We start from the raw sequence: 12,493 nt of genomic DNA on the forward strand, positions 1-12,493 counted from the left end.
CGGGCCCTCACCCCCCGCGCCGCCCCCCGTCCCGCTCCCTGCCCTTTCCGGGCCATAATCCATGATCTTTCGAAACTGCGGGTCAGGCCGCGCCACCTCCGGCCTTCCGCCTGGCACCAGGCCCGGGAACCGGGAGGTGGCGGGGCCGCGGGCCTTCTGGGGGGGCCTCGCGGCGGCCGGACCCCGCCGGGCGCCTGGTAGTGCCCGCAGCCAGTGTTGCCGCCCCGCCCCCTCCGGGCCCCGCCCCCTCTCCCGCAGGCCCCGCCCCTCCGAAGGATACAGTAGCCGTTCTGGTAGCACTGCACCATCATGTGGACGCTCTGCAGCTGAAGGCCCCGCCCCCTCTCCCGCCGGCCCCGCCCCCGGGCCCCGCCCCGGGCCCCGCCCCTCCGAAGGATACATAGCCGTTCTGGTAGCACTGCGCCATCATGTGGACGCTCTGCAGCTGCAGGCCCCGCCCCCTCTCCCGCAGGCCCCGCCCCGGCCCCGCCCCTCCGAAGGATACGTAGCCGTTCTGGTAGCACTGCACCATCATGTGGACGCTCTGCAGCTGCAGGCCCCGCCCCCTCTCCCGCCGGCCACGCCCCCTCTCCCGCAGGCCCCGCCCCGGCCCCGCCCCTCCGAAGGATACGTAGCCGTTCTGGTAGCACTGCACCATCATGTGGACGCTCTGCAGCTGCCGCGCCTCCAGCCCGTCCTGCAACACACACAGGGCGGCTGCGGGCGCGGCCCGGGAGGCGGCGGGCACCAACCCCGAGGGAACTGGCCACGGCCTCCCTCGAGCCTCCCTACAAGGCGCAGCCTCGGCGTTTCTGGACTCTAAACCTTGAGGTTGAGGCAGTTTTAACGACTCTGCCATCAGTGGTTAAACAGTCAAGCTAGTCACCTGCGGTCCCTGGTACAGGGGCGCAGCACTCGGCCATCATTTTACTTTATTTTATTTTATTTTTTGCAAGGCAATGGGGTTGTGGCTTGCCCAAGGCCACACAGCTAGGTCATCATCATGCGTCTGAGGGCGGATCTGAACTCAGGTCCTCCTGACTCCAAGGCCAGTGCTCTATCCACTAGCCACCTAGCTGCCCTCTAGGCCAGCATTTTAAACAGTAAATGAGAATCTTCTTCTGGAAGGGAAGATGGTGGAAAACTGTCACTGGCCAAATTTATCCTTTAATATTTTTTCTGCAATCATATTTCTTTCATTTTAAAAATGCTTTACAATTAGATCACTAAAACGAGGACCTGTAATAATAAAGCTCATTGATGCAATACTTTAAAGTTTACAGACCTTAAGGTTAGTAGTAAAATAGTAAATTCACTACTAAAAAATACTGAAGCTAGCAAAGTAATCACTAAATGACATTTTTAATAATTTTATTTGAAAGACTGACATTAAATTCTATGATAAATAACTTGCTGTACCATGATAAAGCACAGCAAAATGAGTACAAGATTTTTGGTATAGACTATAGATTACACAGTTAGATTTTTTTAATGGAAGAAATATTTAATGTATATAAATTTTAAAAATTTAATTTATATATAAAATATAAACTTTAATTTAGCTATACTTTAGTTTGTTGTTTCATAACAATATGCAAACATTATATGTAATATGCAAAAATTTCACTGGAAATAAAAAAGTTACATGTTCATTCCAAAAAATTTCCTCTGCAAATAATTGCTTATACTTACAGAGTATAAATGATTAACCAAATCATTTTGGTCCCAAGAGACCCTGCCTCCGGAACCTTAAGGATCTTCCTTTCTCTAAAATAAATTTCTGATGTTATCTGAGTAAATGATTGTAACTATCTCTGTTGAAATTTATTCACTAAAAAAATGAATATGATTATAGCTTCTACTTACCCATCTTTGAAAGATATTCCAGGCTGTGCATGAATTTTGGTCAAAATGCACCAATTAAATATAAATTATTTTTTTTCTAAGAGGCTGACCAATATTTTAAAATAAATGGCCAAAATGGTTTGTGATTGATGACAAATATTGATTTTTTATGCCTGAAATAATTTTGTGGCCATGAAATTTTATAGAAAGGATCATCTACCAGAATACTTGTACTAACATAATTTGCATCATGCTTCTGACGCAAGAGAAACTAAAACAAATCATTTTTCCTAACATTTATTCTTGATTGAGGGGCAGCAAACTCTTCCTTCAAAATAGTTTCCCTTTTGGAAGCTGATTCTTTCCAATTATTCCCCCTGTTACTTTCTCTATCCAGCCCTTTCCCTCTTTTAATTTGATTCTCCACCTTCCACAAGTCCTCTTTCAATTTAGCATCTGGCTGAAGATGCATAGTTTGTCTTTAAGGTGTCCCCTTGAATTTGGGATGGAATTCTTGTTCTTTAAATAAAAAGGGAGAAATTAGATTTATATTTCACAAAATAAAACATAACTCTCCAGGGACCACAAAATTTTATGATATAAAATAGAATAATTTGTTTTCTTAGGGAATACTCACATGAGGCTTTTCCTTTAGTAGTTTGATGATGTTGTTAAGATCCATGGTCTTGAACTCCACGCCCTAGAAAAATGACCAGTCTTAGTTTCTCACAGTACTAAGATACATAAAATGTCATGTTTCATTAGATGTATTAATTTCCTTTTTTTTGGTTTTTATTTTATTTCCCCTAGTTACATGTAAAAACAAGTTTTAAAACTTGTCATTCATTTTTAAAACTTTGAGCTCTGAATTCTCTTCCTTCTTCCCATCCCTCACACAACTAAACCATTGAGAAAGCAAGTAATCTGATATAGGTTAAAAATGAGTAGTCATGTAAAACATTTCCATAGTCATGTTGTGAAAGAAAAACAGAGATTCTATCCCATCCAAAAAAAAAGAAACTCAAGAAAAATAAAGTAAAAAAAAGTATGCTTCAATCTGTATTCAGACACCTAAGATGTATTAATTTCACTAAAAAATCTTATTTGATTTATGAAAAATTTCTAAAGTTTCATATTTTCTTCATCTCCAATGAAATTTTTAGCATAGTGCTTTGCATATAGATGGAAATATTTGTTAATCAGTAATTTTTAAAAATGTTTTGTATCTAAATGATACTGTGAAAAGGTAGAAAGCAGGTGTGATATGATCTATCAGTTCAATGAATTATGGAGTCAGAAACTCAGAAAGTATCTGTTTTTTTAAAAGTCTTAAAAATATCATTAGCCCTGTTCTCCCTCCCCGGGTAGGGTACAAAGAAGGATCTTTTGTAACTGGAGTACTGATTGAACCTTCCCCAATTTGATGAAGAGAAGGGAGATCTAAGCACTTCAAATGTAGGGATGGGTCAGAAATATAGAGCAGACAAATAAACATCAATGAGGCAAAGCAGCTGAAAAGGGGGAAGAGCCAGAAATGGGAAGTGGAATCTGAGTTGAGGCAGGATCAGAACTGGGAATCTGGGAGGTCCAAAACAGGGCAATTAGAGGAAGAGGGAGATTTAGGCTTGACTGATTAAGTTAGAAGTGTGGTTCTATTCCTGCCTGATGCTCTTCCTATGGGTCTTCATAACATCAACACATTCACCTCTTCATCTTTGTTCTAGTTTCAAAGTTTTTCGATTTTTAAAAGTTATTAAGTATCTTCTTGTGAGGAATATAATTTAAGTTATTTAAAAATTTTGTAAGCACTTATTTTTTTCTTATTGAGTTAACTTTAGGTTTGAGTGAGGTTTAGGCTGTGAGGGGTCAGTGTCAGGAACAAGAATGGTGACCTCAGTTTGTGCCAAGGGCCCAGTTCAATGACCGTGTTAGGCCAGACTCACCAATTTCCTTCACTGCTTGCATGAAATCTCTGTGGTGAAGAGCAAGAACCTGATATTTAGCTCTTCTTTCAGGAGAGGAAGCTGTAGGAGTCTGCATTTCTAGTCACCCACCACAGAAATGTGAGTCTATATGTTCACAGGAGCCTAACACAGAAATCAAAAGTTGGGGGCTATGACATCATAGGAGCTATCCTCGCTCAAGTTATCGGGGAGTCAAAACTGACTTCCCTTTGCAGCCTAAAGAAAACTCAAGCTCCTAAATTCTACAGGTCATTTTTTAAATATTCAGTCAGTAGCCACAGTACTAAGTGTGGTCTAGAATGTGATAGGGTTAACATGGCCAGTCCATTATATTTCCAGGCACCTTTATATCAAAACCTCATTTAAGGGGAGGGGCAGCATTTGTTGAATTTAGCATTTATGAAAAGTTTTAAATTTACAAAAATTGGAAAAAATGTTCTGATATTTAGATAAAAGAGAAGCACAATTTATCAGGACCTCTGGGTCACTGAGATGAGCAGTTTAGAAGTGTCTTCAAGTGTTCTTATTTTACTGCTTGAAGCTCCCTCTTGCAATGACTGGTTCTCCCCTTCCTCATTTCTTTTTTTTTGTTGTTGTTGTTTTAGATTTTTGCAAGGCAAATGGGGTTAAGTGGCTTGCCCAAGGCCACACGACTAGGAAATTAAGTGTCTGAGGCTGGATTTGAACTCAGGTTGAACTCCTGACTCCAAGGCCAGTGCTCTATCCACTGCGCCACCTAGCCACCCCCCCCCCCCCTTCCTCATTTCTCAGGGAGCTGCAGGGGTCCTGGCCCTAGCAATGGTCCTGGGAGTGAAGGCACCACCATGCTGAGTGGGCAGGGCGAATCCTGCCAGACCAGGGATGGTAATGTGGTCAGCACATAGGAAGGGATTAGAGATAAATGCTCATTGATTGAGTAGTTGTGTCTGCAGGAAACTGGGGCCATCAGTGAGTTATCCCTCACAGCAAGAGAATTGTCTTCCAGGTATCGGCTGGCCTGCTTTACTCCTTTCCCTGCTGGGTCTCTGAGCGGTGTGCATCAGGCAGGATGGCCCCTCAACACTCATGGTCCATAAGCCCAGATGGTTCGAACAGACTAGCAGGGTGCCACAAAGGATAGATGGAAGTTAAGATATGCTTACCCTAGCCTCTACTGAAGGTCTTATATCTATATCTATCTTTCTGTCTATCTATGTGCCAGCTGCTGCCTCAAAAGACTATTAAGTGTCTGAATTCAAACTCTAATCTAGGGACTTTTCTGTCAAAAGCACTCACACTTTGGAATGCTTTCAGGAACTCGGACCCAATTGGGACCCAATTACTCTCTCTCTCTCTCTCTCTCTCTCTCTCTCTCTCTCTCTCTCTCTCTTTTAGTTTTGTTTTTTTTTTTGCAAGGCAATGGAGTTAAGTGGCTTGCCCAAGGCCACACAGCTAGGTAATTATTAAGTGTCTGAGGCTGCATTTGAACTCAGGTCCTCCAGACTCCAGGGCCAGTGCTCTATCCATTGTGCCACCTAGTCACCCCCCCATTACACTCTTAAAAATTATTAAGAACCCCTCTTCCCCAAAGAACTTATGTTTATATGGATTATAGCTATTGATAATGATCATATTAAAATTTAAATGTCTTAGTACTATTATGAAAATAGTTTTTTGAACTACTGAATTAATAAATAAAACCAAAAGTTGGTTTTATGAAAAAAAAACCCAATAAAATTGATAAACCTCTGGTCAATTTGATTAAAAAAAAAGAAAGAAGAAAACCAAATTGCTAGTATCATAAATGAAAAAGGTAAACTCACCACCAATGAGGAGGAAATTAAAGAAATAATTTGGAATTATTTTGCCCATCTCTATGCCAATAAAATTGACAATCTAAGTGAAATGGATGAATATTTACAAAAATATAAGTTGCCCAGGTTAAATGAAGAGGAGATTAAATACATAAAAAACCCTGAAAGTAGTTTTTGACCTGGCAGAGTCTGAAAGTTTCAGAGACCTCCAGGGGTTCCTGGACCATACTTTTGAAAATGACAGCCTTAAAACACTGCTAGGAGCCTGTGAACCAAACGCTGTAGAAGTAATGCTACCTATTCACTATATTGTACATTTAGCTTTGAAGATAGTGGCATCTAAAATGCATGCTCTCTTTAAATTCAAACAATCTCTTCAGTTTCAAGGTATGAAAACCTCTGTTCTTGTCTGACATAAGCTCTTTGATCTTTCCATACTATTCCAATGGTTCCCATCACACCAGTTCAAATTATCTTTCATACAGTAGAATACTCCAATTTGAGTATGAGTATGATGAGTCTGAGGCATATCAGTGGCCTCCTATTGCAACTCAAACTTGAAAAAGACCTCTCTATTATTATTTTTTTTTTTTTAGATTTTTGCAAGGCAAACAGGGTTAAGTGGCTTGCCCAAGGCCACACAGCTAGGTAATTATTAAGTGTCTGAGATTGGATTTGAACCCAGGTCCTCCTGACTCCAGGGCTGGTGCTTTATCCACTGTGCCACCTAGCTGCCCTCTCTCTATTATTCTTAATGGCCTCTTTGGTTCTTCTTACCAATCTCGGTTTGATTCCCTCTTCTAATAGGATTCAAATTTGCTTTCTGATTTCTTATCTATCAAGAGACCTTATCAACATCCAATAGAAATATCAGAAAAAATAATTTTGTTTAAAAATAGCTATCGAGATAAGAGCCATTAGTATCAAGATTTTGGTACTTTTATAGTCATTGGCAACCCAGAAGGTACATCAAAGGGAAAAATGGTTTTTTTTTGAGAAATCTTAACTTAGAAGTTGTCACATCACCAAATAATTTAGTGAAGCTGTAGGCATAACACAAAACACATAACATAAAATAATCATTTTAATAGGCGGAAAAGGAATTTCAAGCAGACTTACTTTCTCAGAATTAGTTATAACATAACCAGGGATAGAACAAAAGATTCTCAGAATACTGCTCTATGGAAAATACTTTTAAAAATTATTCTTAGATAAATGCCCAAAACTCTATTCCATAGATATAAATTCTATAAATAATTCTCAAATTTTCTATAATTTCTTATAAAAATATAATTTTTAAAGTTCACAGCTATAAAAAAAATTTCTAAAACTTGATTACTCAATGTGCTAGAAAAGACTGCACAGGATTTATTTCCTTTATCAGTTTTACTTTTAAAAGTTATAAAACCTTAATTTGAAAACTCACAAAATGAACAGTGCCCGTTATTATGGGAGAACAGCAGCAAAACAGAATAAAATAGGTAATTCTTGTTGCCATGCTACTTCAGCCTCACACTTGCTCACATTCACTGACCTGGCAACCTCTCTCCTATAGACTCCTGATGGCACAGGCTATAATTCAGGAGCCACACAGGATTTAAACACAGATAACAGCAATAATATTAATAATAGCAGCATTCATACAAGAAGCTATGCTAAGCACTATATAAATACTCTCTTGTTTGATCTTTAAAACAACCCTTTGAGGAAGGTTATTAACCCCATTTTACAGATGAAGAAACTGAGGCAAACTAGCCTCTATTGAAGGTCTCCTATCTATATCTATCTTTCTATCTATCTGCCTGCCAGCTGCTGCCTCAAAAGACTTATAGTCAAAAGACTATAAGTGTCCAAATTCAAACTCTAATCAAGGGACTTTTCTGTCAAAAGCACTCACACTTTGGAATGCTTTCAGGAATCTTATAAATTGCCCTAAAATGATGTCAGGAACCTGCCTCTGATGCACAGAATTTCAGGTAACTCAGAACTGTTAGAATCAGGACTGACCGTATCCACAGCTGAAGCAGGTTCAGGATCTATGTGATGGAAACTTAAATATGCTAGGAAGATACCCCAAGTGAAAAATAGGCCCCTTTCTGGCTCATCAGTGTCTCTCCCTTGAGAAACAACCTGGACTGGCTCCTTTCCATTTCAGTTTCCACCTTCCTGCAATCATCCTCCACTTCCACTAATGCTGATGTGTTGAGGGTGACAGATGACCAGACAGTGACTTAGGGTGGGCCTTCTCTTTCAGTACAAGGAGGCAGCGCAGATTCCCTATTGCATTGGGAATGGAAAATTCTGGGTCATCAAAGCTTCAGTCCCCACTGGGTTGGAATAACTCTACAATCTAGGTCAAATTCCCATGGTGCTCCCTCTTCCACATGTCAGAAAGTACAAGCTCCTGGGTAAATTCCAGATTGCTCTATGGCGTACAGTGAACCCGTCTCTGAAGTAGAAGGGTGTCCCTTGTCTCCCTCTGGCTCTCTCTGGGGTTTTATGAGGCGGGCACTGAATACCAGCTCCTGACGCATCTTGAGACTGAAGAAGCCTCAGAGGGAGTTTTCACAGGAGCTCCATAACGCAAGGCTGAGGGTGCAGAGCATGGATCCTCCAAAGACTTCTGGATGGGGGATCCGTGACAAAGGTCACTGGAGAAGTTGAGAGGCCTACTCTTAAAGAAAAAAAAAATAAAAGTACAAACCAGTGATAGCAGAGGGTTCTAAAGTGAAGTTAATTTGAGGCAGTTTGCTGAATTTACAGATGAAAGAGGGAAACACTGCTCCATGCTCCATAGGGTGACGAGAAATTTAAAAGATGCAAATTCTCTAGGGTTTCAATGCTATTCCTCAGCAGCCTAGCTTCACGTTTTCAAAAGTTCTGTTTGGAGAAGATCAACACGGGGTCAACCGAGTCCTGTCAGCTTTTCCTCTAAAATGCAATTCCCACCAGATCTCCTCCTTCATCACTATCCCTTCCATGCTCTCCTCTGCCCCAAAGGCTTTTTCAAGTTTAAGACTCGGGGTGAAGGCAATGTTCACCCCCTTCTTGGGGTGCTTGCGGACCAGGGACAACAAGACAGCCCCCCCCCCAGGTAAAGACCAGTCGGAAGCAGGGTAGGTGTCGGGCCGGGCCATGCGGGCTCCGGGGCCCACCCGCCCCTCCGCGCGCTTCAAAGCCGGGGCCACGAGCCCTCGGGGGGCACGGCCTTGGGGAGACCCGGGAGGCGCCGCGTCTGCAGGGGGCACGTCCCCTCGCCGTGACCCAAGCCGGGACACCCGGGCACGGAGGTGCCCCCAGCGCGGGCCGGGCACCCCTCGGGGGCGCGATGGCGGCCGGCCCCGGCTCCCCGCCCCGGCCCGCGGCCCGCTCTCACCTGGGCCAGCCCCAAGTCGGTGTCGGTGACCACCTGGATCCGGACCACGGGCACCGGGCGGGGGCTGGCGCCGGGCCTGGGCGCGGCCCCGCCGGGCTCGGGGCTCCGGGCGGCGGCGTGCGGCGAGGCCGTGGCCAGGCTGGAGCCCAGCCGGGACTGGCTCCCGCCGCCGGGGCCCGGGGTCTTCGAGCCCCTCCGGGCAGCGCCGCTGCCGGTGCGCGGGTTGGAGTGCGGCATGGCGGGGGTCACCGGGGCCCCGGGGGGCGGGGGCCGGGCCGCGGCCGGCGGGGCTCGTCCATGCGGCGGCCGCCGCCTCCGCCGCCGCCGAGGAGTCGGGCGTTGCCAACACAAGCCGCCGCGTTGCTAGGGGGCGGGCCCGGAAGGGGCGGGGCCGGGAGAAGAGAGGCCGCTACGGAAGCCCCGGAGGTCCGGGCTGCGCGCGCAGCTGCCACTGCGCGTGCTCGCGCGTCCCGACCTGGCCCGAAAATGCAGCCGCGTCTCGGGGGTCCGCGGGGCCGGGCGCCCCCACCCTTTGTCCGACGGGCCCCGGGGCCCCGCAGGATTGGAGCCTTGTGCCGTTCTGCCTCCCTCCCCGGGCCCCTCTTTTACAGAGAAGCGCCTTAGGGCAGCCTCAGAGTTCTGGCTCCCCTTTCACGGGGGGCTTTACCCAAGAGCCCAGACGCCCCCTCCTCAGCCCCAGGGAGGGCCTGGGTTCAAATCCAGCCTCAGACACCTAATAATTCCCTAGCTGTGTGGCCTTGGGCAAGCCACTTACCCCATTGCCTTGCAAAAAAACAAAAAAAGACAAAAAAAAAGATGGGACAGAAAACCATCATCATCATCATCATCATCACCATGCTCGTATTACTTGTAGCACCAATTATTCTAACAATAGGGTCGCCGCCATTCACAGTGGACATACTAAGGACATGCTAATACTGTGTCATGAATTTTGCATGGAAGTTGAACTCCATCCTCAGACGCCTGCTGTGTGACCCTGGGCCTCAGTTTCCTCTCTGCACAAGGGAGAGAGTAATAGCTACCCCCTACCTCCGAGGCCTGTTGTAAGGAAGGGCTCCCCAAGGTTGTCAGGACGGCTGGCTACTTATTACTGGTATCAGGCAGGCCGGGTACTGGAGGCAAAACTGTCACCCCTCTCATAGAAGTCACGGTCTCATGCAGAAGATAGCATTCTATCAAAAAACCAAGATGAGAGGGAGGTCATGTCAGAGGGAAAGCTCCAAGATTAATGAGGGGAGAGGGGCAAAGGGGGGGAATCCTAGAAAGGCCTTAAGCAGGTGAGGTTGGAGCAGAACCTCGAAGGAAGCCGGGAGGTGAGGGCCAGTCCTGGCATAGGTCACCTGCTGCCCGTAGCACTTACCTTTACCACTTACCAGTCCTAGCCCTAGTCTCAGAGATGGGGCCTGAGGAAGAATTGCCCTGGAAGTCCTCAGAGGCTGCTCAAAATCCGGAGAGAAATGAGAAAGGCCCTTTTGTTGGGGGGGGGGGTTAATGAGTTTTATTATTACTTTATTTTTTGTTAATATTTTGTTTTTAATTATATACAATAGTAGTTTCTACCATTTTTTGTAAGGTTTTGGATTTTACAATTTCCCCCCACCCTCCCTTCCCTCCACCCACCCCCTACAGAAGACAGTCTAATAAATCTTTACACTGTTTCCATGCTACACATTGATCAAAATTAAATGTGTCGAGAGAGAAGTTATATCTTTGAGGAGAAAATAAAATATTAGAGATAACAAAATGATGCAGAACATCAGACACTTATTTTTTTTTTAAATTGAAGGTAATAGACTTTGGTCTTTGTTTAAACTCCACAATTCTTTCTCCGGATACAGATGGTATTCTTCATCACAGATAGCCTCAAATTGTCCCTGACTGTTGCACTGATGGAATGAGCAAGTCCATCAAGGTTGACCATCACCCCCATGTTGCTGTTAGGGTGTACAGTGTTTTTCTGGTTCTGCTCATCTCCCTCAGCATCAGTTCATGCAAATCTTTCTAGGCTTCTCTGAATTCCCATCCCCTCCTGGTTTCTAATAGAACAGTAGTGTTCCATGACATACATATACCACAATTTGTTCAGCCATTCCCCAATTGGTAGACATTCACTCAATTTTCACTTCTTTCCCACAACAAACAACTGCTAAAAATATTTTTGTACAAGTGATGTTTTTACCCTTTTTCATGATCTCTTCAGGGTACAGACCCAGTAGTGGTATTGCTGGATCCAAAGGGATGCACATTTTTATTGCCCTTTGGACATAATTCCAAATTGCTCTCCAGAAAGGCTGAATCAGAGTTCACAACTCCACCAACAATGTATTAGTGTCCCAGATGTCCCACATCCTTTCCAACACTGAACATTGTCCCAAGAAAGGATTGATATGAAATGAGAATGGTTTATAAGAAATATTAACTTCTTAGTCTTGAAGACAAGGTAGAAGAAAATGGAAAAGAACCTTATGATGCCATAGAAAGAATTATAAGGGGCGGCTAGGTGGTGCAGTGGATAAGGCACCAGCCCAGGAGTCAGGAGGACCTGGATTCAAATCCGGTCTCAGACATTTAATAATTACCTAGCTGTGTGGCCTTGGGCAAGCTACTTAACCCCATTTGCCTTGCAAAAACCTAAAAAAAAAAGAATTATGATTGGAAACCAGAGTGCCTGGTTTCAGAGACCAAGCCTGACATTAGATATTTGTCCCTTGGGCAAGCCACTGAACTTCTATGACTCAGTTTACTCCTCTGTAAAATGAAGAGGCTGCGTATATGATATGAACTTCAAGAATCCTTCTAGCACTAAATCTATGATCTTCTGATGGATAATAAGTAAATGGTTTTACTTCAAGAACAGTCTGAGATAGATTATCCTAAGCTAATAAATTCAGTATGTGGTTTTTTTTTTAAAGTTAAGACTCAAGAGTTTGAAAAAAAGTAATTATAAAGTCTTTGAGGGAAGGGACTATCTCTTATTTTTGTATATCCAGTGCTTGGCATATACTTAATAAATATCTCTTGATTGATTGGAAGACCCCAAATTTTACATCCTGTTTTAATGATCAGAAGGAATAATGCCCTTGTCATAGTCAGGTGGTGGATTCTAGAGCACTAGGACTTTAGCAGGAAGACCTAAATTGAAATCCAGCCTCAGACACTTGCTATGTGACCCTGGGCAAGTTGCTGCCTCAGTTTCTTCTCTGTAAAATGGAGATAATAACTACTTACCTCCAAGGGTTGTTGTAAGGATCAAATGAGTTAATAATTGGACAGCACTTTGCACAGTTCCCAGGATGGCTATAGGAAGGCTGGGTACAGGTCTTGCTTTTGACATCCTAGCTGTGTAATCCTGGGCAAGTCCCTTAAAGGCTCTAGATGGCTCTCTAAAGTAATTATGGACAACTCTCTACAATGATATTATTGATGAGTTTCTGCAGTCATGGGTAGAAGGAATTCCCACAGGAAGAGTTCTTCATGGAAAACATATCTGGGAC

The 12,493-nt window shown here is 44.2% G+C and overlaps 1 protein-coding gene across 8 annotated transcripts in view; it reads right to left on the reverse strand.

The window, feature by feature from the left end:
* The window catches only part of CFAP69 (cilia and flagella associated protein 69), a 73,227-nt gene extending 63,910 nt beyond the window's left edge, over positions 1–9,317 (reverse strand). For 3 of the 8 annotated variants that reach the window (XM_074192849.1, XM_074192850.1, XM_074192851.1), the window contains exons 1-3: positions 8,979–9,301; positions 2,483–2,545; positions 632–697 (exon numbers count right to left, since the gene is read on the reverse strand). In XM_074192849.1, the coding sequence (XP_074048950.1) occupies positions 632–697; positions 2,483–2,545; positions 8,979–9,215 (366 nt within the window). In that variant the 5' untranslated portion in view covers positions 9,216–9,301. Of the gene's footprint in view, positions 1–281; positions 322–505; positions 549–631; positions 698–2,482; positions 2,546–7,609; positions 8,099–8,306; positions 8,724–8,978 lie in introns of those variants that run through there. The other 5 variants (XR_012469949.1, XR_012469945.1, XR_012469946.1 and 2 more) reach the window with 5 other exon arrangements.
* Positions 9,318–12,493: the final 3,176 nt, after the last annotated feature.

Source organism: Macrotis lagotis, chromosome 7 (assembly GCF_037893015.1).
Source record: "Macrotis lagotis isolate mMagLag1 chromosome 7, bilby.v1.9.chrom.fasta, whole genome shotgun sequence".
Classification (NCBI taxonomy): Eukaryota; Metazoa; Chordata; class Mammalia; order Peramelemorphia; family Peramelidae; genus Macrotis; species Macrotis lagotis.